Source organism: Clarias gariepinus, chromosome 12, assembly GCF_024256425.1.
Source record: "Clarias gariepinus isolate MV-2021 ecotype Netherlands chromosome 12, CGAR_prim_01v2, whole genome shotgun sequence".
In the NCBI taxonomy this organism is placed as follows: Eukaryota; Metazoa; Chordata; class Actinopteri; order Siluriformes; family Clariidae; genus Clarias; species Clarias gariepinus.
Genome location: NC_071111.1, coordinates 27,085,830 through 27,113,238, shown reverse-complemented (window position 1 = coordinate 27,113,238; position 27,409 = coordinate 27,085,830). Strand labels below are relative to the sequence as shown.

General features: G+C 43.8%; 1 protein-coding gene across 1 annotated transcript in view; it reads right to left on the bottom strand.

Moving 5' to 3' along the window:
- LOC128533817 (NACHT, LRR and PYD domains-containing protein 12-like) overlaps positions 1-27,409 on the bottom strand; it is a 75,917-nt gene that overhangs the window by 8,511 nt on the left and 39,997 nt on the right. The window contains exons 6-8 of the mRNA XM_053508077.1: positions 19,353-19,526; positions 12,237-12,410; positions 5,219-5,392 (exon numbers count right to left, since the gene is read on the bottom strand). Coding sequence (XP_053364052.1) covers positions 5,219-5,392; positions 12,237-12,410; positions 19,353-19,526 — 522 coding nt within the window. The remainder of the gene's footprint in view (positions 1-5,218; positions 5,393-12,236; positions 12,411-19,352; positions 19,527-27,409) is intronic.

The following is a 27,409-nucleotide window of genomic DNA, read 5'->3' as shown; positions in this document are numbered from 1 at the left end:
CATTGTTACCGTTTTTAATCCTTGGAATGGAAGAAATTGATATTTTCCGTATGATAGCATAAATTGCATTGTTTTTAATCAAAAAGGCCAATTTGTCTTTTCCTCATAAAGTGTTTGGATGAAATTCCACCTATACAAGTGTGACAAATATGCAAAGGAAAAAATTAGGAAGGGGCAAATACTTTTTCATGGCACTGCACATGTAGTCAGATTGTTCCACTGGGATCCGCAGTAACATAAACACGCGCTCTTTGTCGGCGGCGCACTTGCGCATCCATATGCGTAGAAAAGAGATGCATGGTATTATGGTTTCCGTCATTTTTTTTTAAATATACATATCTTTGCATCCTGACTGGGCTGGCCCACAGTGGCCAGCGGCCCACCGGGAAAACTCTCGGTGCTCCAGATGGCCAGTCCGCCACTGCTCCTCTTTACTTTCCTACTGTACGTAGAATGTTAGATTATGCTTAACCACGCATAAAGTTTTGTAAATTCGTTTAACTTCTATTTCATAAGGGTTTTGCCAGCGGTGGTACAGCGCAACGGGGGTCATTATTTACTATTAAAGAAAATTGTGATGACCTGTCACGGCGTGCGCCTGTGATGGGTGTGCGCCCAAATCTACTATCGCTACCCGCTCTAACTCCCTGAATAGGCGGCAAAGGGACGGAGCTGCTTATTCGTTTCGGCTGGCGATAATTAACGTTAATATGATCGGGCTTGCTCCACATTATAAAAGCAAGGCGCGGAGTTTAGTCCGAGGTCAGGGAAGTACGTGATGTGGCGGAGAATAGGCAGTGGCGGTTCTACACTGAATTGCTCCCCTGGCGAGACTCCCTCCCGCCCCCCCTTCCCCGTCATCGCCACTTCTAACCCCCCTGCGCGATGTGTATAAATCAATGTGTGTGTGAATAATATGACATTTTATTTGATATAGGTATATATTAACTCATGCTAGGGTACTTTTACTATGCTAAATTTATGAATTACACTCACGGTATCAAATCCAACTATGAAGTCTGATTTAATTGTTACCATTAAACATTTTATATCTACATGTTTATTTTTCTATTTATGTTTATGTTTTGCTGGCGAAATACATTTTAGGCAGAGACGTCTACTCGGTCTTGTTAATTTGTTTTAAAACCCCCAATTCTGCGAATTCCCCCAGCAGCGAAACCAGTTTAATGACTTCACACCTGTCGTAAAGGTGAGATGGGGGATTACAGTAACTGTGGGTGCGCTTCACCTCGGAGCGCGCTGTCGCGTTGTATTCAAAGAATAGACTAAAACAAAATCATGTTTGCTTCAGTATTGGAAACAATATTGTATTAGGCTAACTTTATTGAAGATTATACACTTTTGTATTCTTTGTTCACACATGTGGGCATCTTAAAATTTTTAGATATTGATCCTTTCTTGATGCAGCGAATTTTCTGAGCAAATTAATAATAATTTCCATGACTAAAAAGGAGGAAGAAGAAAAGGTTACGCGAAAATAAGAAAAAGCTTTAGAAGTAAATGCTGTGAAATGCTTCAAATGAACAGATTCTGCCTATAACAGGTCAGGGACAGTGAGGCTGGATCCAGCAGCGCACCACATCCCACATCATAATACACTGGCTCAATAAAGTGGAGATTAATTTTGAAAACTACTTACTATAAAAATATAACACAATACAAAAACGTAAAACAAAGTTTCACTGAACATATATTGGGTCATATTTGTAAAACAAAGAAAAGAATATTAAGTCAAACAACATATAAATCTACAATATTTTCAGTGTTCAGTAGCACCAGTCCCACAGAGACCCAGGAGGCTTAAAAACAGTTTGACAGTTTTTTTGACATTTTGTCAGTATTGTAATTTTTTAATTTATTTATGTATTTCAAAAGATGCAAGACAATACTCCCAAAATGTATCATTTACATGCTGTTAGAAAATATTCTTTGCATTGTCTCTTATTGAGTCACAAGGGTGGTAAAAAGCTATTCATATCATTCAAAGTTATTCATATCAGTGTAGTTAGTATGATTTTGAAAGTGCTTCAACTCCGCATGGCACAGTTTAATCCCAGTGGAACAATCTGACTACATGTGCAGTGTCATAAAAAGTGTAGTTGCCCCTTCCTGATTTATTTTTTCTTTGCATATTTGTCACCCTTGTAGTGGAAGTCCAGGGCCACATTTTGGTCCCAGTCCGCCCCTGGCAATAACAAATGGAGAAAGCGCAGTCAAAGCCCGGGGATTCTGCGTTCCGCGGGGGCCAGTCGTGAATAACTGACACTCAGTGACAGTCAATGAAATTAAAGCATTTTCGCCGCTTTCCACGTGGTGTGGCGTTGCTTAAATAATATTATAAAATCGTCCAGACTCTGGTTCGAATCCCGCTCTGGGTGAAAATGTAATAAATGTGAATCCTTTGTTTTACACTTTTTGCTTATGATAATCATTAAATTATAGCAACTGTGAGGTGAGTGCTAATGTGTTTCATAGCTTAAGAAAAATTTTTCTCAATTGCAAACATGCATTTAGTACTGAAGCATAACTTGATAACGTAATGGCTCTATCGTGGCATTTTAGCGCATAACACCAGTATTTTGAGCACGGGCTGGGAATCGAACCTGGGCCTTCCGCATGGCAGGCGAATCACCTACCACTGAGCCACCAGTGCCCGTCTATGTTTAAAACTCATAAAAACAACAAAGGCTAACATATTATACATCTTTGTAGTCCTTTTGCACACATGCGCGGGTGCGTTACAATAATAATAATAATAATAATAATACATTCGGAGAACTACTACTACTAATAATAATAATTCTGAATGAAAATGAAGAATAAATACATATCAGTTTGAGCTTGACACGTTTATGAGCTCTGTCGCTTGCTGTCAATGGGCGCCTAAGAGACATAACATTTTTCGGCTTCAGTAGACACACAATACTTTAGACTGAAACACGACTGCCCCCTACAGGTATTGAAGGGCATTTTCACAGCTTGCCGCGCGCAGCCGCGGCAAGTCGTGGGATCCCTTTCCGAAAACGTGCGTTTTTAAAGGCCAGATCTGTACACTTTATTTTGTCCTCCTCTCAGAAGCATGTTAAATTAACACAGTGTCGATGGAGCGGTTGTCAGGTCCCCGGTTTTAATAAGTAATTGCTCTACTTTTGGAGTAATATCTTTGGCTGTGAATTGGAGTTTGAAGATTTTTTTACATAAATTTTTTTAATTGTAAAATTGTCAGCTTGCAGTTTCCACAGTGAGAAAAGTACTTAAGAGATGGCAGTCCAGGGGAATGGTGGAAGTCAAGATGATATCTGAAAGATCAAGAAAACTCTCTGCGAGAACTGCTTACATGCTGGTCAGAAAGACAAATCAAAACCACCTGTAGCGCGGCCACATAAAGAGGCATATTAAATACCCGGGTAAATAATTAAAGAGCTAATGTTGCTCACCTGGGCGAGGAAGAGTGCCCTAGGCGGTTTAAATTGTCCACATAGACAGTGTTGGTCACAGGGTAAGCTCTCGCGAGCATGCGCGATCGCAACGCGAGGGAACCCGGAAGCGGCGTCGGGTCACTTGTGCCGGTATAAAGCCAGAACTGGCAAACAGCCCGACACGGAGAGATGAAGCAGCGCGCTGGTTACACGAAGAGAGAGAGAGCGATTGTTTGTGGTTGCAGTGGATTATTTTTCCCAGGACTCAATCAATTCCCATCTCCTTCCGTTTTCTCGTGCTCCCGGACTTTTCATCTTGACCCGGTAAGACCGAGCCATCTCTCCCGTACACCATTGCATACTTACAATAACATGGACTTGGACATTCATACATACGCACACACACACACGCATACACTCCACACCTTTGTTTATATTTGTATATATTTTGTATATATTGGTTTTGGTGCACCTTGTTTGTTTGTTTGTTTGTTTGTTTGTTTTGTAAAATACACTTTGGTCTGGTTTAGTAATTGTTTTTGTGTCGCATCTTATATTGTCCCGCTGTTGTCCTGTTACAAGCCCATATTTTGATTCTCGACCCCGTAGCAAAGTAACTATTGATTTTAATAAATCCAAGCGTTACACACAATTTGACCGCAAAAAACCTGCAGGAAGATTTAGCAGTCTCAGGAGTGGTAGTGCACCATTCCACTTCTGAGTCAGCAGAAGAAAACCTTACCTGCGTCCCTAGCATAAAATCCAACATCAGAAGTATGCAACAGAACATCTACAGAAGCCTGATGCATTTTGGAAACAAGTGCTGTGGACTGATAAAGTTAAAATAGAACTCTTTGGACACAATCAGCATAGGCATGTTTGAAGAAAAAAAGAGCAGAATTTTATGAAAAGAACACCTTGCCAACTATTAAGCATGGCGGTGGATCTATCATGCTTTGGGGTTGTGTTGCAGCCAGTGGCACAGGAAACATTGCACGGGTGGAGGGAAGAATGGATTCAACTAAATACCAGCAAATTTTGGAAGCAAACATCACGCCATCTGTAAAACAGCTTAAGCTTAAAAGTGGATGGCTTCTACAACAGGACAATGATCCTAAACATACCTCAAAATCCACTATGGAATAGCTCAAGAGACGCAAACTGAAGCTTTTGGAATGGCCATCACAGTGCCCTGATTTAAACATCATTAAAAATTTGTGGGTAGATCTTAAAAGAGCTGTGCATGCAAGACAACCAAAGAAAATTACAGAGCTAGCAGCCTTTTGCAAGAAAGAATGGGAGAAAATCCCAAGTACGAGAATCGAAAGACTTAGCTGGCTATAAAAAGCGTTTGCAAGCTGTGATATCTGCCAGAGGAAGTGTTACTTAGTACTGATTATGTAGGGTGCGCAAACTTTTGAACAGTGCCACAATAATGTTTTTATTCTTTATCCTTGTTCAATTTATGACATAAAAAGTAAAGTTAAAGTAAAGTTGCTGAAAATATTGTGCATTCTTTCCATTTCCAAGAGAGACTGTGTTAGCACTTTTTCAATTAAAAATCACCAAAATCTGTAATTTATCAAGGGGTGACTAAAATTGTGCATATATCTGATCCAAAGACTCTGTGAAAAATTATCAGTGTGCAGTGAAAAAAAAAAACAATCTTCCTCCTCAGGACATTGATGATCAACCTAAAACTTCTGCTTTAGTCTTACTATTAATGAATGTGTCTTACTGAGCAGCAGGTCATGTGACTCTCAGAGAGATGATCTTACCTCAGTTTCTCCAGTTTACAGAGAGGATTTTCCAGTACAGCACAGAGACACTTCACTCCTGAGTCTCCTACATTATTCTGAGACAGATCCAGTTCTCTCAGGTGTGATGGGTTTGATTTCAGAGCTGAAGTCAGAGCAGCACAGTCTTCATCTGAGACACCACAGCCACGCAACCTGTAGAGAGACACAATGACACACTCTTCATCAGCAGGTTTTCATCTTTATTTATGACTTACTTTAAAGCTGATGTGTTTGTAAAATTACAGTATTTTCAGACACAACATTGGCGGCTGCTCTAAGACTACAAGGGCAGCTCCGCAAGGTCTACGAGGGAAGTTGAATACGTTCAACTTCATGACTAGCTTGTTTAGAATCAGGTATTTTCTTGTCATACATTTCTGTGCAGCACAGCGTATTAAACCCTCATGATGCCCAGCTTTACTGGAGCTTTATGGGCAGCACAGAGGAGCTTTTTTTCACTGCAGAAAAGCTGGATGGTAATTGGATAAATGCACCAAAATCATCACTTTCAGGGAAGCTCAGCTTCTCTGGGAGTGAATGGAGCAGTGGGCGAGCCAGGACGCTGGGCTGCTGCATGATGATTGGAGGAGCTGTTTAAAGGGCGGAACCCCTTTTTTGATTGACAGCATGTCTTAAGTATACATTAGCGCTACAGAGATTTGAGTTCAGTCCCATGCGTATTTGCAGGTGATTTTTTATGATAAAAAAATTTATTTATAATGAAAAAAAATATGATGAAGGCCTAATATGAGCTTTCCATGTTTCAAAAGCTAGCAGCAAGTGTAAGTGATTGTGGAACATAAGCACAATTTTTTTATAAACTGCCTATTATCTTTTGTTACATAAAACATAAATTTAATAAGCATTATTTTTATTTCAGCTTTAAGACCAATAGAATGTTTCTCTTTTGCATTTTCCTGCTGCTTTTAAACCCTTAAGCTCTCACACAGTGCATTTAGTTTGTGGTCCAGGTGCTGTTTGTGTCGTAATTCAAGCCCTGTCTAGCCCGTCATGTGCCCTTTCTCACGCCTCTGTTTCCTTCCCGTCTGCACACCTGTCTCGAATTCTCCACTGATTACTACAGGATTTAAGCATGCTTAAATTCCTGGATTATTTAATGTTTTGTTGCCTTGATTCTCTCACATTTTGTTCCACTGCTTTCACATTGTCAAGTTCATTTCGTTTCCTAGTTTTCTCATCTCTCGCCTCTCGATTTGGACTGTCGCTTCGCTGTTTAATCGCCCGGCTTTGATCTCGCGTTTCCCTGTTTTTGATCACGGCTTTGGTTAAAACATTTTTGGATAGTTGCTTCACTGCTTGATTTCCTGGTTTCCGATCTTATGCTCCCTCTTTTGACTACGGCTCCCCTTTTGCGATCTGGCTCTGACGCTTCTCTGACTGATTCACCAGTATTTGACCCTCGCTTCCATTTTTTCTCTCCGGCGTGGCTCCCTGTGCACCCCATCTATGAATAAGATCCAGGCACCTGCCACTCCTTTCTCTCTCAGTGCTCATTGACTTTTGAGCTGCAGACCTCCACCTCCACTTCTGACCACTCCAAGGTGGAATATGTGATAACGCTCCTCTCAGGATGAGCCAGAGAGTTAATGCATGGCACTCTGGGATGCCCACAACCCTTGCTGCTCCAACTTTGAGTACTTTTCTAAGGAGATGAGAAGAGTGATAGATTGGCTTATGTCACAGCAGAGAGGCGGGCCGCAAGCTATTGAAACTCTGCCAAGGTTGCTGCTTGGCCTACGACTACACCATAGAGTTCCAGACACTGGCTCTCTCAAGTGGGTGAGCACTGAGCGATGTTCTGAAGGGTCTGTCAGAAGCACTCAAAGACAAATTAGTCTCTCAAAAACTCTCCTCCTCGCTCCAAGAGCTCATGGATTTGGCCAGCCAAGTAGGTTCACGTTCGTTCATCAGCCAGACATCACTACTCAAAGTCACCCCGAGACCTCCTAAACCATGACCTGCTAACAGGAAAAGCCCATGCAACTGGGCAGGAGCCGCATCTCTCCTAAAGAATGATGACAATGCAGAGTGGAAAGGGCCAGTTTCTACTGTGGAAAGTCGCATCACCAACTCATGATCTGTCCAGTAAAGAGGGGGAGCCCTGTAGTTCAACTGGGAGCGCTAGATGGTGCAACATTAAAAAGACTCCTAGACCAATGTCAGCTACTCCCTGTCTTCCTCGTCCACGAACAGCAGTCCTACCTGGTGCAGGCATTAATCGACTCAGACTCAGACTGTAATTTAATCAATACAGCCTCAGCCAAGGCTCTGGGGAACCCCTTCCTGATCTTGGAGACCCACCTTAAGGTCCAAGCCATCAATGGGACCCCGTCCCCTTTATCACTCACAGAACCCCTGTTCTAGGTCTGTGGGTCTCGGGAAATCACTCTGAGCAGATCTCCCTGTTCATCATGGAAAGATCCCATGCCACGGTGGTTCTGGAATTTACAAACTTTTACCGCCACTTCATCCGAGGCTACAGTTCCATCGCTGCCCTGCTAACAGCCCTGACCTCTCCCAAAACACAGTTTTGTTAGAATCAGGAAACCGAGAAAGCCTACTTGGAACTCAAGAAACGGTTTACGTCTGCCACAATTCTCACCCCGCCGGATCGTCACATCAGTTTGTTGTGGACATTGATGCCTCCAGCACGGGGGTAGGAGGTGTTCTCTCTCTCAGGGGCCTGCTCACGACAATAAGCTGCATCCCTGCTCTTTCTTTTCACACCGCTTAACCCCTGCTGAAGCAAACTATGGCACCAGTGACCGAGAGCTCCTAGCCATCAAGCTGGCCCTGGAGGAATGGAGACATTGGTTAGAGGGGATGAAAGTTCCATTTCTGGTCTGGACCGACCACAAGAACCTTGAGTACCTACGAGGTGCCAAGAGGCTCAAGTCCTGCCAGGCCCGGTGGTTGCTGTTCTTCGTCAGGTTCAACTTCACCCTCTCCTATCATCTTGGGTCTAAGAACTCCAAACCAGATGCCCTCGTCAGACAGTTCATGACCATCCAAGACTCTACCGCCTATGACACTATCCTTCCTTCGCCCTGCTTGCTTGTAGCGGCTGAGCTAGACATAGAAACCAAGGTCAAGCAGGCCCTGTCTCACAAACCAGGGCTCAGTAACATACCATACTATGATCTCAGGTCCTGGAATGGGGGCACAGCTTCAAGCTTTCCTGCCACCCTGGTTCTGCTCGCATCCTGTCCCAAGTCCAGTAATGTTTCTGCTGGCCAACATTGAAGGAGGATGTTTCCAGATTTGTGTCAGCATGCGACATCTGTGTAAGGTGCAAACACGCCAACACCGCTCCTGCAGCCCTCCTCAGACCTCTACCGATTCCATACTGCCCATGGTCCAACCTTGACATGGACTTCGTTACAAAATTACCCACCTTCAAGTTCAAGTTCAAGTAGGCTTTATTGTCACTTCACCCATATACAGTTAGTACACAGTGAAGCGAAACAACGTTAAACAACATAAATTAACAAAAAAACTAAACTAGCTAACTAAGAGCTAGCCTAGTTAGCTGGCTAGCAGAGACAAGACCGATTGACCTGACAACATAAACTTATAACATAAATTAACAAAAACTAACTAGCTAAGGAAGACTATCTACAGGTTTTTTTAAACAGACAACATAAAGTGCACGTGCAAATGTGCAAGCAAGAGCAACAACAAAGTGACAGTGCGACAAACACGACATAACATAACATAATAATATGGTTTTGAGGTAGTGGAGAAACTGTAAACGTTCCTTAATGTAGCAGCAAGAATTAAGGAATTATTGCGAAAAGGAATCCAGTAATGAATATTGTGCAAAAGAAATAAACAATGAAGCATTTACAGATTGGTGTGTTTGCGCTTGTGTTGATTAGTCGTTCCAGTCTTAATGTTTTGAGGTAGGTGAGTTAAGCTGAGTGATAATGTTTGTGTGTGTGTGTGTGTGTATGTTTATCAGTCCAGTCCCCTTTTGTTGAGAAGACGGATGGCTTGTGGAAAAAAGCTGTTGAACAGTCTGGATGTGTGTGTCCGAATGCTTCGGTACCTTTTTCCAGATGGCAGAAGTGTAAAGTGTGTGTCCAATCAGCCACAATGCTTGTGGCTTTGCGGATGCAGAATGTGGTGGAAGCTGGGCCTTCCTCAGTCTTCTTAGAAAGAAGAGACGCTGTTGGGCTTTCTTGTGTAGGGAGCTGGTGTTGTGGAACCAGCTGAGGTCCTTCTCTAGGTGGACACTCAGGAATTTGGTGCTTTTGACGATCTCCACAGAGAAGCTGTTAATGCTCAGTGGAGAATGGTCGCCTCGTGTCCTCCTAAAGTCAACAACCATCTTTACACCTTACATCTTTAAGGTTGTTGTCTTTACACCATTCCGTAAGCCTCTGCACTTCCTCTCTGTTCCTCTCTTCTTGCTAATGAGACCCACCGTGGTCATGTCATCAGCGAACTTAATGATGTAATTCGAACTGAGTGTTGCTACACAGTCGTGAGTCAGCAGTGTGAACAGCAGGGGACTAAGCACACAGCCATTTGGGGCCCCAGTGCTCAGTTACCCCTTTTCCACTGCTCTGGTTCCCGTGCCGGTTCCCAATATTGGAACCAGTGCCGCGCTTTTCCACAGAAAACAATTTGTGCCGTTGCCCTAAAATAAGCACCGAACCGGCCCCTAAACTCTGCTGTCTAGTCGCGAGAACCCGTGACGTCACGAGCGGTGGGCGGAGTTATAGGGAGCATAAAAAAAATGGCGGAGACCCAAAGTCTGTTAATGTGGAGCGCAGACGAAACAAACGCGCTTTTAGCAATTTGGACATCCGTCGATATTCAGCAGAAATCAGGAAGTGCTTTAAGAAAAAAAAAAAGTGTATGAGGAAATAAGAGAAGAACTAATAGTCGCAGGCTTCACACGAACAACCGACCAAATAGTGTAATAGGCTAAAAAGACTGAAGAAAGACTACAGGGACAAAAAAAGCGGCTGTGTAAAAGTGGCAGCAGTGATAACACGTTAAATAAGCTGCCTTTGGATACTGAAATACATTTTCATAGTTTGGAGTAAACTGACTTGTTTGTTTCTGTTTAGTGGGCGTGGCCTGTGACGTATTATCATGCTGCTCCCGCTGAGCTCCTGTCTAGTGTAAATGCGGGCCGGTTCTTAGTGGTTCCCAGTCCAGCACCGGCCGAGCACCAGCACCAGTGTAGTGGAAATGAGCTAAGTGTGGTAGTGCTGGAGGTGCAGTTTCCGATCCGTACTGACTGAGGCCTTCCGGTCAGAAAGTCCAGGATCTAGTTGCAGAGAGGGGTGTTCAGGCCCAACAGGCTCAGCTTCCCGATCAGTTGTTGAGGGATGATAGTGTTGAATGCTGAGCTTAAATCTATGTACAGCATTCAAACGTATGTGTTCTTCTTGTCCAAGTGTGTGAGGGCAAGATGAAGTGTAGTGGAGATGGCGTCGTCCGTTGAGCAGTTAGGACGGTCCGCAAATTGCAGTGGGTCCAGTGAGGGGGGCAGCAGGGTCTTAATGTGTCTCATGACGAGCCGCTCGAAGCACTTCATGATGGTGGGTGTAAATGCAACGGGACGGTAGTTATTGAGACAGGACACATTAGACTTCTTGGGCATGGGGACGATGGTGGTGGCCTTGAACGGCCATGAGAACGACAGCGCTGCTCAAAGAGAAGTGGAAGATGTCGATGAGAACATCTGCCAGCTGTTCCGCACATTCTCTGAGCACCTTGCCTGCCACATGCGCCGTGTCTCGCCACTGGCTATGAAGTAGTTGTGGATTCTCTGGGCGTGTGCGCGCTTCGCCTCTCTGATGGCCCGAGAAAGTTTGGCCCTTGCTCTTTTAAGGGCCACCTTGTCTCCCGCTTTGAAGGCAGAGTCTCGGGTCCTCAGAAGTGCACGCACTTCCGCAGTAATCCACGATTTCTGGTTGGGTCGTGAGATGATCCTCTTGGGGACAGTGATATCATCGGTGCACTTGTTGATGTAGCTGGTCACTAATGACGTGTAATGCTCCAAGTTGGTGAAGTCGACGTAAGTTGCAGCCTCCCTAAACATGTTCCAGTCAGTGTTCTCGAAACAGTCATGAAGAGCAGAGATTGCACTTCCTGCCTAAACTTCCATCCGCAAAGGAGACTGCAGAATTCCTGATTCTCCATGTTTTTAAGCTTCATAGCTTACCCAAGGACAATGTCTCTGATCATGGTCCACAGTTCTGTAAGATTATCGGTGCCATCCCGGTCTGTCGTTGAGATTTCACCCATAAACCAATGGGCAGACAGATAGGAAGAACCAGGCTCTTAAGGTCCCCCTGAGGTGCATGACCACTTCCAGGTTCCTGCCCTGGGTCAAGTATGCTCATAACACCCAAGTCTCATCATCTACCAGGTTGTCTCCATTCCAGTACCTTGTTCCCGTCTCAGGAGGAGGTGGTCAGCGATCCATCTGCCCAAGCCTTAGTCCGCCTTTGCAGGAAGACCTGGCGCTTCTTTGTTTTTGACCATGGTTTTTGTTTCAATTTTTTTTTTTTTTTGGATAGTTGCTTCATTGCTTAATTTCCTTGTTACCGATCTTACGCTCCCTCTTTTGACGATTTGGCTCAGATGCTTCGCTGATGCTTTGCTTTACCGGTATTTGACCCTCGCTTCCGTTTTTCGACCATGCTCCCACCTACTTTGCTTTTATTCATCTGTGCTTGAATTCACCTCGTTCTGCCCCCACCTGTGACAGTTTGTGTGATTAGTTACAGTGTTTTAGTAAATTTCACAGTAATTTTAGACACAGTGCAGTCACATCAAGTCACATTTTGCTCCGCAGCTTCTCACATACGTACATCTGACCCAAAGAGTGCAGTGAAAAGAAACAATCTTCCTCCGGACATTAATGATGAATCCAAAACTTCTGCTTCAGTTTCACTATTAGAAAATGTGTCTTACTAAGGAGCAGGTCATGTGACTCTCAGAGAGATGATCTTACCTCAGTGTCTCCAGTTCACAGTGAGGATTCTCCAGTACAGCACAGAGACACTTCACTCCGGAGTCTCCTACTTTATTATTAGACAGATTCAGGTATTTCAGGTGTGAGGGATTTGATCTCAGGGCTGAAGTCAGAGCAGCACAGTCTTCATCTGAGACACCACAACCACGCAACCTGTAGAGAGACACAATGACATACTCTTCATTACCAGATTTTCATTGTCATCTAAGACTTATTTCCAAGCTAAGGTGATTATAAAATTATGTTATTATTTGAAATGACATTAACTGTTTATTCTAATTAACAATGTAATAAAAAATGATTACATTGAGTCTCATATTTCGTTTCTCTAAGCAGATGTGTGTATGTACAGTATTTCGTTGCATGATCAAAAATGAAAAAGTGTAAAATATGGGGACAAACAAAAATCATAAATTAAAAGATATTATGTAAAGTATAAATATTTAAATAAAAAAACGTATGTCTTGTATAAACCAGATTATTTGCTGATAATTTATGTTTAAATAGATATTGCTTAATTATAAATCTAATAGAAAGTAAAAAATGTCAGATGTGGCTCTTTTAATGGCTGCATCTGGCTCGCAGACAAATCTTTAATTTAAAAAAAAATAACGTTAAAAATATAAAACATTCTTATGTATTTCAATCCATTTATTTCCTATCACTCATGTTCATGTTTGCGGGTGGATGGAGCCAATCACAGCTGCTCTGGGACAACACCAAATTTTTATTGGATAATGCATAACGTACATGGGTCATTGTGAGGTCAAGCAGTAAACTTCCCTCCTTTTAATTAAGTAGCCAGCTAGCTAATTGCAGAAAATCTTTTATCGAAAAAGATAGCTAAGAGAATAAAAGATGAGGACCATTGTACTTTTCAGCAGGAATGGACAGAAGAATTCGCCTTTGTGGAGAGAGCAGGTTCTGCAGTGTGTCTAATTTGCAATAATAAAATTGCATCGATACAAATATAAAGTAGCACCTCGACACGCGCCATACTACATTTGCATCGAAATATCCTGCGGGGGACAGCAGGAAGAAAGCATGTCAAGAGCTACTGTAGAGAGTGCAAGCTAGTCAACAGCAACTCCGTGTTTGGACTCAACAAGATGACTGGAATTCAGCTAGCTCTGCTGGTGCTTTAGCAATTGTGAGAAACGGAAAGCCATTCACAGATGGGGAGTATGCCAAAACATTCATGCTTGATGTTGCCAATGAACTTTTTGACGACTTTTCGGATAAAGACAAGATAATCAAATAAATAAAATACATGCCTCTGTTGGCAAAAACTGTTCACGATCGTACCATCATGATGGCAAATCAAATTGAGGCAACACAAGTGAAGGACATAAATGCAGCACCATTCTTTTCTCTCGCTTTGGATGAGTCAACAGACGTAAGCCATTCATCCCAGTTCAGCGTGATTGCAAGGTATCCTGTCGGTGACACACTAAGTGAGGAAAGTCTTGCTGTTTTGCCTATTAAAGGGACAACAAGAGGGGGGGATTTATAAAAGTCTTTCACTGAGTTTGCTAAAAAAAAAAAAATACCGGTGATAAACTTATATCGATGTGTACTGATGGTGCTCCGTGCATGGTGGGGAAAAACAGAGAATTCGTAGCGCTTCTTCGTGAACATGAAAAGAGACACATCCAAGTTTTTACAGCATCCTACATCAGGAGGCGCTTTGTGCTCAGATATGTGGTGAACAGCTCGATGAGGTGATGTCACTGGTCATTCAGGTGGTCAACTTTATTGTTGCCCAAGCTTTAAATGATCATCAATTTAAAACCCTGCTGGGAAGTTGGGAATAATTATCCTAGTCTGCTTCTGCACAGCAATGTGCATTGGTTGTCAAGAGGGAAGGTTCTCAGCCGAAAGTGCGCAGCCGCTTCAGCTGAGCGAAATCTGGACTATTCTTAAAATGAAAAACGTTGAGCATTCTGAGTTAGCTAACACTGAGTGGCTCCTGAAGTTCTACTATCTCACGGACATAAATGAACATCTGAACCAGCACAATGTGAAAATGCAAGGCGTTGTAAATACAGTTTTATCCCTTTAACAAGCAGTGTTTGCATTTGAAAACAAGCTAGAACTCTTCAATCGCCGACATTGAAACAGATCATTTACTACACTTTGAAAAACTGGGGGAGTTTAAAGATGCATGCACAGCAAGTGACCCTGCTCAACATCTTGATCTTCAGCAGCTAGCGGGCTTCACATCTAATCTCCTGCAATCATTCAAAGCGCGCTTTGGAGAATTTTGTGAGCGCACTCGTCTTTTTAAGTTCATCACCCTTTCACACGAGTGTGCAGTGGTCAGCGCCGACCTGAGTTACATCCCCGGTGTTTCCGTCAGAGATTTTGAGCTACAAGCTGCTGACCTGAAGGCCTCAGACATGTGGGTGAATAAGTTCAAGTCACTGAATGAAGACTTGGAAAGACTTGCACGACAGCAAGCAGTGTTGACGAGCAAACACAAGTGGGGAGAAATGAAAAAACTTTAACCCGCGGACCAGCTAATTGTCAAAACTTGGAACGTGTTCCCGTCACATACCACACACTGCAGCGTGTGAGTATTGCTGTATTGACAATGTTTGGCTCTACGTATTCATGCGAGCAGTCTTTCTCACATCTAAAGAACATTAAGACCAACCTATGATCACGTTTAACAGATGGAAGTCTCAATGTCTGCATGAAGCTTAACCTCACTACGTATCAACCAGACTACAAAGCCATCAGCAAAGCCATGCAGCACCTGAAGTCGCATTAATGGTAAGAAGTACTTTATTCATCATTGGTAAGCAACAGCATAACAACATTATTAAAAAGAATTCAGAGACTTATTCTACTGTGTGGTCTTACATAAAATGCACAAATGTACTTGTATTTAGTTTTAAACATATTGTATGGCTCTCATGGAATTACATTTTAAAATATGTGGCGTTCTTGGCTCTCTCAGTCAAAAAGGTTCCCAACCCCTGCTCTGGAGCAATACTGTCCATTATCATTACAGTCTATGCTCAAGTTAAATATCTCAAATAAAATCAAAACTTCTCATGGAATTGGCTAAAATGCAAAAGAGACTATAAAGGCGTAAATTAGTGCGTTTATGATATTCCCATTTTGGTACAGGTTTGGCCAGTTGTACCTGTAGGACTCCTATGCTGAGCATCGTCATTGACATTACGTAACTTACATTAATGACTTTTGTTCTTTTGAGGTATAGGATGTATGTGACACCTGGTCAAAAGCGTAAATAAATAAAAAAGCGGATTAAATTTCATTACTGTTCTATCTCAGTAATTAGTTTTGTGTTATTATCTTAAACATAACTTTTAGAAGCAGCAATTTAAAAGATCATTTTTAGTCAAGTATATGTGAACTTGCTGCAAACGTCATTACTTATTTATATAGCTTTTATTCTGAAGGGATGTATGAGGAAGTCCTTCATCTTCATCTGCACCAACAATCTGAATGGTAATTTAAACCTTTTTTCTTTGTTTTCTTGGAAGTATTTTATTTATAAAGGTAGTTTTACCAGGAGCAATGCATGAGGGTCATGCTTAGCAGCCTGTCGAGTTTGTGAAAATGTGTTTAGAACTTACTTTAGTGCTGAAATGTGAGTAACTCGGGCACTTATATTTTCAAGGATTCTGCTCTCACCAAGCCTGACTACATTGTTTTAAATTGTCTTTTAAATGTAAGTGTTCATTGTTTCATGTCTTTTCTTAGAATTGATCAAATATTGCATGTTAAAAGTTATTTACTATCTATATAGTTCTTTATATCTATATACTATTATTTCTGCTGATCAGGTACTATAGAGTTAATCATATAGTTAATGATTTTTAATTATACTTGATTTCTCTTTGGGCTAACCTTTAAATTTCATAAAAGATGTTAAGCAAACTTGGTAATGTTAGGAATGGGTTAAGACATGTTTTTGTTAGTCAATGCTGTGTGAATATCACGTTACTATCTGAGTTGTTATTGTTGCTTGACAATTCTAGAGAAAGTTACTAAATTACTGCTTACTGCTTTTTTGCAGTGGTACTCTGAAATAAACCTGGAGAGAAACAATGAGCCAAGGAGTGATTACAGGTACTGTGGCATGTATCCCCTCACAGGACCCGTAGAAAGTAAATACAGTGAAACCTTGGATTACGAGCATAATTTGTTCACGAAGCGGGCTCGTATTCCAAAACACCCATAAACCAAATTTAAATTTCCCTTAAAAAATTATTTTCCCTTAAGAAATATAAAAAATGTGTGTGTGTGTGTGTGTGTAAAGCCCCTACCGTCCCGAGAGAGAATGTATGACCAAGTGTATCAACGCGTGCGCACACACATAAGAGAGGCTGAGGGAGAAAATGGATTTTTAACCTTCTAGTAAACCTTTAATACACAGTAAACCTTTCTTATTTTAATTTCACATAAACACACATTAACGGAAAGACTGTTTTGTCTAAAAAATTAACAAGGAACATCACTAAGACACTCGTGTGAGCGCTTAATAACGGAATCACTGCTGTAAAGTCAAACAAACAAACAAATGAACCGCACGTTACCTTTGAAAAGCACCTTTGCTTTCTGTGTGTGTCTGTTTCTCACGCGCAAGAGAGTGAGTGTGTGTGTGTGGGTCACACACACTCTTTCTCTCTCTCTCTTGTGCGCATGCAGTCTCTCTCACACACACACACAGTGTTAAAGTTGTTTAAAGTGTTAAATTACGTGGCGCACACATAGGCTCACACAGGCTGAAACAGAGATGGAGATTTCCTTTGCTTTACTCGCGCGCACACGTGTGTTATAAGAAACGATACACGCACGCAGTACACACATACTTACAAACACAAAATAAAATATGTTTCACACACACAGTGTTATAGTAAACAGTACACCAAGCAAGGATGTTGATTATACCAGTAAGAGACGAGCACTAAGACCCAGCAGAGGAGATGATTACCCACAATTCCGCAACTCAAGAAAGAGAAAAACCGTTGGCTCAGTTGTAATCACTGACGCTCGGCGTCAAAACAAGAAGCGCACGCGTGATACATGATACTCGGTGCTCGTAAACCAAGACAACACTCGTTTTCCAAAACAGAATTAATTGAAAATATTTGCTCGTCTTGCGGAACACTCGTGAACCGCGTTACTCGTAATCCGAGGTTTTACTGTTACAGGTACAGGTACTGTTAATGTTACTTGTTTTGTTTTGTTATTACTTGTACTGATATTATTACTAAACATTTTTACAATTTAAAATGCTTGTAATGTTTTAACAAGTTTTTATGTGTTGCCTTGGTTTAAGCAGCCATTATTAAGCAAATATAATATATAATATTTATAAAAATAAATAAAAAATTGCCATGATTTGTTTTTGTTTAAAGTTTTTGAGTTTAAATGTAACAAGAAGCCTCTGATATGAAATTTAAGAATAATTTATGGCTATTGTTTTTACTTTTTTAATATATATATTTTTTTAACCTAAAATTATTTTTTGACTCCACCTTTTAATAAAAGTTTTTTTGTGGTGTTTATAGTATATTTCATAGATATTTACAGAGCAATATTTTTCTATTTTTATTTGGAAATTTTAATATGATAAAGTTATTATCAATTATTCCCTTCTTTAATAAACAGAGAAAATAAAAGTTAAACTGAAATAATCAGTTACGCATTTAATTTTTACAGAAGATTGATGTAAAATAAATACTGGATGTACTGTATAGTGTAAAATTACAGTAGATTGCTGGTGTCTGTGCTGCTAGTATTCTACTGTAAATTGTCAGAGCTACAGAAATATACTGTCTTTTATGTTTACAGTAATAAACTGTAAAGTAATTTAAAAGTATGAGTACTGCAAAATTACAGAAGATTGCTGGCGTCTATGCTGCCAGTAATTTACTTATATTTAACAGAATTTTTTTTTTTACAGTGTAGAAGTTCACATGACCCAACTAGACTGTGACAGCAACGGCAAAATTGTTCATGAACTCCCAGTGACTTGTAGAGTGTAAGCAATATAGAAGTCTACAGTATATGGGAGTCTTCCAAGGAAGACATGTTACCTGCCCACTGCATGTGCTACTTCCAAAAATGAGATAGCTAGGGCATATCTATGCTTCCTAATGAATGTTCTGTGAAGGTTTAGTTAAATTCCCATGAATGGTTGAGAAGGAGTTGCAGAGAAAAGTGTAATGATGATGCTGATGTGAGACGATGGATTGTGAACCGCATGTGTGGCCATGTTTCTCAGGCATTCATCTCGAAAGAAAACATCATGTCACAAATCTAAAAACAATAACAAGCTGCTCTCAACTCTCATCACCATGGCAACCAATCAGCATTAAAACCAAACATGGCAGAGCCTTCCCAAAATTCAAAGTGGTATGAAAACAGTGTGATGTAACTCTATTATGTATATTAAACATACAGTAGTGATCATGCACTGTGATCTCCTCTGATACACAGACCTATTGATCCTGTTCTTAACTTCAGCTCTGTGTTACTGTATGCGTGTATTTGAGTCAGTGAGTTTATTTATAGATATTCTTGATTTTTAACAAAATTTGAAATAATACAAGACTATTTAAGATCTCAGTGAAAGAACTATTAGAAAAGACTGCATGGTCTTAATACTGTGTCTATGACGCAGATCTGGCAACCCTGTTTATAGCAGCTAGATGGAGACGAATGTTTACTGACAAAATAAACATTATTTCAGCTTTAAGACCAATAAAATGTTTCTCATTTGCATTTCCCTGCTGATTTTAAACCCTACAGCTTACACACAGTGCATTTAGTTTGTGTCCCAGGTGCAGTTTGTGTGATTAGTTACAGTGTTTTATTAAATTTCACAGTCATTTCAGACACACTGCAGTCACATCAAGTCATGTTTTGCTCTGCAGCTTCTCACATACGTACATCTGACCCAAAGACTCTGTGACAATCAGTGTGCAGTGAAAAGAAACAATCTTCCTCCTCAGGACATTAATGATCAACCTAAAACTTCTGCTTCAGTCTCACTATTAGAGAATGTGTCTTACTGAGGAGCAGGTCATGTGACTCTCAGAGAGATGATCTTACCTCAGTGTCTCCAGTTTACAGTGAGGATTCTCCAGTACAGCACAAAGATACTTCACTCCTGAGTCTCCTACTTTATTCCAGGACAGATCCAGTTCTCTCAGGTGTGAGGGGTTTGATCTCAGAGCTGAAGTCAGAGCAGCACAGCCTTCATCTGAGACACCACAATCCCACAACCTGTAGAGAGACACAATGACACACTCTTCATCACCAGATTTTTATCTTCATTTAAGACTTACTTTAAAGCTGATGTGTTTGAATATACTGTATATATATATTTTATTATTTGGTATGATATCACTTGTTTATTCTAAATAACAATGTAATTTAAAATGACCCCCGAGTTTTACTGCAGATTTTATGAAGTACAATGCATTACAATGCAGTTGGATTGCATTTGCATTAAAATATGATTTTGTAACTTTGGTATTAAACAGTTAATTCCTAAAATAGCCCTATATTCAGGTAATTACCTGAAAAAAACTACAGGTATCCTTCATTGAAGTCCTGCAGTAAGTCCTCTATCATCATTATTATTATTTCATGTTAAATATTTATTATCTGAAGTCATTGTAATGTTAATGTATGGTAGACTATAATTATTGTTTGTTTCTGACAGATACCATAAACGTCCTGCGAAGGATGCATAACATGCAGATTAATTAGTACAGGTTACTGAGGCGAAACAGATGAGGTCAGGAGACTTAAAATATAGACCATGTACAGCTTTCAAACATGTATGATACCATTATAATTACTGACCATACAAAATGTGAATAGGTATCATGTTTATTGTTTGGTTCAAGAAATGTAAAATTCTACTAAATGCCTACACTCTAAAAAAATGCTGTGCTGGTTCTGTAAACACACTGCTGGGTTGCTCATTGCTGGGTCAAATGAGACGTGGTGAATCATTTACAGATGAACACCTGGTTGGGTTATTTGACTCAATGAGTGATGAGAGGCACTTGCGCTCCCACATTAATCACGGCTCTACAGCCAATCAGGGGCGTCTGTGAGCTCGCGCACGCGGAAGGAGCGGCTAGCACGTTCCTCTGAGCGTGTTACTTCGCCCCTAATGGTGCGTGAGCAAGCAGTTCAAAAAGATGCGGTCGGCTGGCGTCACGCGGTTCGGAGGAAACACGTGATAGTCTTCAGCCCTCCCGGCTGAATGGTAGAAGTAGCCTTAATGTGGGAGCCCCCTAGTGACGGGGAGGAATTGGCCACGACTAAATTAGGGAGAAAATCGGGAAAAAATCCAAAAAAATTACTTATAGCATCTATTTAAAAAATTGCCCCAACATTTTCGGCGATTTGAGATCCAAGCAAATCCCCCAGGCGCTCTGCACTTACAGTATGTAGCTGCCCAGTCACACCTTGGAATGAAGCTCTGAAAACTACCGCTGGCTGTGATGTCTCTGTAGTACTTAAAACAGAGGATTTATTTTATTTTGGGTATTTCTAACTGGCAATCTTTGGTATAATCAGTTATGGTATAATATATTGCGCCTGTGTAACGCATCCTGTACTCTGCATTCCATTTGCAATATATATCCGGTGTCTTCAAACCCTTGAGTGTGCACTTCCAAGTCAAGTCCGTTCTTTACGTTCTTGGAATTGAGAAACGGCATGACTAACTTTCTGGATTCTTCACTTCTGAGACGAAGGGCACGCCACTTAAAGCTGGCAGTGTTTTATAGTAAGTAAATATGATTTTTTTTTTTTTTTTTTTGTGGGGGGAGTATTTCCAATTTTCTCCCCAATTTAGTCGTGGCCAATTCCTCCCCGTCTCCGTGTGCATGGAGTTTGCATGCTCTCCCCGTGCATGGTGGGTTTCCTCCGGGTACTCTGGTATACTCCGCCTTGTGCCCTAAGTCTCCTTGGATAGGCTCCAGGTCCCTGCGACCCTGAATATAGGATTAAGCGGTAATGATGATGAGTGAGTAAGTAGTTGTGTTAGGAGCAAGCTCATTTCCATTCAGTTCATTTGCTTTTTCACCATCACACTTTGATATGGGGGTGTGGAGAGCTCATGTTTTTATATTCTGTGCCAATAGTCGGCTATACTGTATTTTATGAGAAAAATGTGTTTCGTTAGCACACATAAATAAAATCCTAAATCCTAAATTTACTAAATGTAATCCTAAATGTAATCCTAAAGCAATTGGGGTAGCTCAGTGGTTAAAGCATTGGACTATAGTTCGGAAGATCCCAGGTTCAAACCCCACAACCACCAAGTTGCCACTGTTGGGCCCTTGAGCAAGGCCCTTAACCCTCAACTGCTTAGATGTATAATGAGATAAAAATCTAAGTAGCTCTGGATAAGAGCGTCTGCCTAAATGTAAATGTTTAATGACTTATATGTCATTATATCATTATAAAGTCTTATATGTCTTCTGTTTGTGTCTGATCCAGGATCATTTTGGGGGTAAAAAACAAACACCTGGTTGTGTTATTTTGACCCAGTAGCTGGTTTATACTTTAGCGAGCTTTCTGGATTCTTCACTTATGATTAAATCATGTTTAGACCACTCAGTATATTATGGTAAGTTGATCAAAATTTTTACTATGCTAGTAATTTAGGAGGAAGCGTATTTTACTGTTCAAATTAAATGCTTTGATATGGAGGTGTGAGGTTAATGTGTTTTCTCATTCAGTTTTTTTTTTTATTATAAAAAAAAGAAAAATGCATCATAGTTATATCTGCATCCTTTTGAAGAATTGGAGCACCGTATCCTGTTATCCCTCACATGTTACATCTTGAGGTAAATTAGTCAAAAATATACACTAAATTTATGTATTAATTCATGTGTATTAATAAGAGAAAACACATCTCATTAAATCCATCTGTAGCTGTACATCATTGACAAAAATGTTTGACTTAAATTTTAGTTATATTGCAACACTAAGTAATGGTGTGTAATCTACAGGTGGACCAACACTGTGCAGTATCTTCTAAATATGCAAATAATTGGGGCATTGCTCCATGTTTTGTGACCTTTGCTATTGTTGGAGGCAATGCTATGGAGACAGACTCTTTGGTGGAGGCTGTTGATGTTAGTTTTAAAGTTTTATTAATCTTGCTCTTAATGTAATTTTGAAAGTAAATGAAATAGTAGTAGTCAAACTATTAGTTAAATAACTTAAAAATAGTCTTAAAATATTAAGATGGGTGTCATGCACACTCGGAACGCGACCGGCACTAGGACCCGGAAGTCAAGCGGTCGCAAACCAGGAAGTATAAAAGAGGTAAACAAACCATAGCACCTCGCTCAGTCATTGAGTTTTGCCGATGCCACGTCTGATTCCTGCTTCTAACTGTGAGTACTCACCTTTTTGGTTCCAATTCCTGATCGAGTGTGTATTTATAGGACGCAGGTTAGATTGTGTCTTTCCCTTACTCCCCATCTGTGAGAGTCCTTAGACTAAAAGCGTGATTATCCTGCCTACTCGTGTTTCATCCGCGTTTGGGTTTACCATTCACGCTACAAAGGGCTAACCGCTAAAGCTACGTCTTCTGGTCATCTCAGGTTAGTTCTTGACAGAATGACTGAGCCTTCCGCGGTGAACCCAGCGGATTACGCGCACCTCTGCGATGTGGTCGATCAGCATGCCAAGCTCATCAACACGCTAACCGGGGAGATCGCTAATCTGCGCCGGGACCTCCAAGACGTCGCGGCCTTGTGCCGCGAGGTCGCGGAGCTCCGGCGGGAGAACGCGGATCTCCGGGCGGCTGTGGATAGCGCGGCTAGCCGGTCTCCCGTCGCGGCGGCCGCGGCGCCGCACCAACCCCCCCCCCCCCCCCCCCTCCTTCTGATGTATTTTTGGCACTTCCGGATAAATGGGACGGCACGGACGGGAAGTGTAATGTGTTTCTAACAGCGCTTGATCTGGTGTTTGAGTTCAATGCCACCAGGTACTCCACCGATCGGCTACGCATCGCGCTTCTGGTCTCGTTGCTATCCGGGCAGGCAGCTGAGTGGGCCACGGCAGTTCTCCGGGCGGATTCAGACACCGCGCACTCATATAACGAGTTCACCCGCCAACTCAGACTCACATTCGAACACCCAGCGGGCGAGGTGGAGACCGACACCAAGCTCTACCATCTGCGGCAGGGAGGATCGTCCGTGAGCCGGTACGCTGCTGAGTTCCGGACCCTCGCTGTACAGACCGACTGGGAAGATGCCGCGCTCCGGACATCCTTCTACGAGGGACTGGCTCCACGTATCAAAGATGAGCTCGCCGGGCGAGAGCTTCCTGCTACCCTGGAGGGGATGATCCAGCTCTCCCTCCGTATCGACCAACGCATCCTCTCTCGCCCGAAGCCAGCCCCTAGGACCCTGCCGCCTGCACCCACCTTCTCCTACACCACGCCACGACCACCTACTGCTCTCATCACCTCCACTACTGGACCTGTCGGATCTCCACCTCCTGCCGTGGTTGACACCGGAGCCGGGGAACCCATGCAATTAGGACGCGCCTCCCTGACCGTGGCGGAACGCGAACGACGGTATCGAGAGGGGCTGTGTGCCTACTGTGGGTCGGCGGCGCACCACCGAGCTAATTGTCCGATTCGCCCGGGAAACGCGCAGCCCCGGTGAGTGGAAGGAGAGACTCACCGGGCCCCCTCCACCTCTCCTCCACAATCGACGCCACCATCTCACGTTTCACGGTTGAGGTAAACCTCCAAATTGGCCACAAACGAGTTCGAAGTGCCGCATTCATCGACTCCGGTGCCGCGGGTAACTTCATTGACTCTAATTATGCCAAAGATTTGGGGGTGAGGACTGAGGCGTTATCCCAGCCGGTAAATATCACTTCGGTCGACGGTCGGCCCTTATCCTCCAGCCCTATCACCCATCAGACCCAACCCATCACGCTCGCCATAGACCAACACCAGGAGCAGATCCAATTTCACCTTACTACCATCTCATCACCGCCCATCATCCTCGGCTATCCCTGGCTGTTACAGCATGACCCGATCATTTCGTGGACCCGGAACCGGATTCTCCAGTGGGGGCCGACCTGCACCGAGCTCTGCCTACAGGCACGGACTGGGACGTGTTCCAGGGAGTCCGAGGCCCCCGACGTCGACAACAACGCCATCCCTATCGCCTATCGAGACCTGGCCGAAGTTTTTTGTAAGAAACGAGCTACCCATCTCCCGCCTCATCGCCCTTACGACCTGGCGATAGAACTTCAGCCGGGCTCCGTCCCTCCCTGCAGCCACCTCTATTCGCTATCCACCTCGGAGACGCAGGCGATGGAGGAATACGTCACCAACGCCCTCCGTCAGGGAACCATCCGGCCCTCCACCTCGCCTGCCGCCGCGGGGTTCTTTTTCGTCAAGAAGAAAGGGGGCGAACTTCGCCCATGTGTCGACTATCGGGGGCTAAACAACATCACCATTAAGAACAGACATCCACTACCACTCACCAACTCAGCCCTGGACGCCCTCTCTGGTGCCACCGTATTCACCAAGTTGGACCTCCGGAGCGCCTACAACTTGGTGCGCATCAGAGAGGGTGATGAGTGGAAGACGGCATTCATCACACCCACCGGACATTATGAGAGCCTGGTCATACCATTTGGACTCTGCAACGCACCCTCGGCCTTCCAACAATTCATAAATGACGTCCTCCGAGACATGCTGGGCCGATGGGTGTTCGTCTACCTGGACGACATCCTCATCTACTCCTGCCACCTGGAAGAACATATCCAACACGTACGTGCTGTTTTAAAGAGATTGCTCGCTCACCAACTGTACTGCAAGCTGGAAAAATGTGCTTTTCACCAGCACTCCACCACGTTCCTGGGTTTTGTCATCTCGCCCCAGGGTGTGGCCATGGACCCGCAGAAGCTAGAAGCTGTACGTCACTGGCCCCTACCCAGGACACTCAAACAGCTTCAGCGGTTTCTCGGGTTTGCGAACTTCTACCGTCGCTTTATCCGGGGCTACAGTACAGTTGCAGCACCATTAACCACATTGACCAGGCCCTCACCTCACCCATTTCAGCTCAATCCTACCGCCATCTCAGCCTTCAAGGAACTCTGCCATCGCTTCACCACCGCCCCGATTCTTCTTCATCCGGATGCCAATAAACCCTTCGTTGTGGAGGTGGACACGTCGGATGTGGGCGCCGGCGCGGTTCTCTCCCAGCGAGGTCCAGACCAGAAACTGCACCCTTGCAGTTTCTTCTCCAAAAAATTTGACCCCACTCAGCAGCGATACGGGGTAGGGGACCGCGAGCTGTTGGGCATAAAGTGGGCTTTGGAGGAATGGCGTCACTGGCTCCAGGGCGCCAGTGAGCCATTCATCGTCTGGACCGATCATCAAAACCTGATCACCATCAAGAACCTCAAGCAGCTCAATCCACGACAGGCACGGTGGGCACTTTTTTTCGAACAATATAATTTCCATCTTTCTTACCGTCCGGGGTCGAAGAACACCAAAGCCGACGCCCTATCACGCCAGTATGAGGACGACCTCCCCCGGGCGGAACCCGTGCCTGTCATCCACCCATCCCGAATCCTCGCACCCCTCCACTGGGATTTGGAGACCAGGGTCCGCCAGGCACAGGCGGCGGAGACCGAACCGGTAGGTGTGCCGCCTGGACGACTCTACGTACCCCAACAGCTGCAGAGGTTCTCCAATGGGGGCATTCGTCCACCATCGCCGGACATTCTGGGGTGTGACGAACCTTATCATTTATACAACGAGCGTTCTGGTGGCCCTCCTTGAGGAGAGACGTCCTCGAGTTCGTTCAGGCGTGCCCGGTGTGCGCCAGGGCAAAAGACACGAACCAACCAACTCCAGGAGAACTCCAACCACTCCCAGTTCCTCGACGGCCCTGGACGCACATCGCCCTGGATTTCATCACGGGCCTGCCGGTTTCAGAGGGTAAGGACACCATTTTAACCATCGTTGATCGGTTCTCCAAGGCCGTGCACCTGGTGGCCCTAGCCGGACTCCCCTCAGCTAAAGACACCGCAGAATTGATTTTGGAACACGTAGTCCGACTGCATGGGTTCCCAAAGGACATCGTCTCGGACAGAGGGCCCCAGTTCACAGCCCGGTTCTGGAAGGCCTTCTGCCGTCTGATCAATTCCACCTGTAGTCTGTCATCCGGTTACCACCCCCAGACTAACGGTCAGACGGAACGGACCAACCAACAACTGGAGCGCTACATGAGATGTTTCGTGTCCGATCGCCAGCGCTCCTGGGCCCGCTACCTCAAATGGGCCGAACTGTCCCACAACCTACACGTCTCCTCAGCCACCAACCTAAGCCCATTTGAGGTGTGCCATGGGTTCCATCCTCCCATGTTCGACCATCAAGAACCGGAGGTTGATGTACCATCGGCCCAACAGTTGGTCCGTAGGTGTCGGCGGATATGGAATCAAGCGAATCGCGCCATCCAGCGAGCCAACACCAGCTACGTCGCCCAGCATCGCCGCCGACACCCACCGGGACGGTTGTACCACGTAGGTGACAAGGTATGGCTATCAACTAAAAACCTCCATCTGCACACCGAATCAAGAAAACTATCACCAAGGTTCATCGGACCATACCGCATCACGTTACGGATTAACCCTGTCACCTACCGGCTCCAGCTGCCTGCGGCGCTCCGGATCCACCCAGTCTTCCATACATCACAGCTAAAACCCTTCATCACTTCACCTCTGGTTCCACCCACCCCCCCTGCTCCTCCTCCCCGAATCATTGACGGCGGTCCCGCTTACACCGTGCGACGAATCCTCGATTCGCGACCTCGGGGCAGGGGCACCCAGTACCTGGTCGATTGGGAAGGCTACGGCCCCGAGGAGCGATCTTGGGTCCCAGCACGGTTCATCCTCGATCCTGAGCTCATCCGGGACTACCGTCACAGGGTATCCTCCACCTCAGGACCGTCTGGAGCCGGTCCTGGACAGGGGGGTACTGTCATGCACACTCGGAACGCGACCGGCACTAGGACCCGGAAGTCAAGCGGTCGCAAACCAGGAAGTATAAAAGAGGTAAACAAACCATAGCACCTCGCTCAGTCATTGAGTTTTGCCGA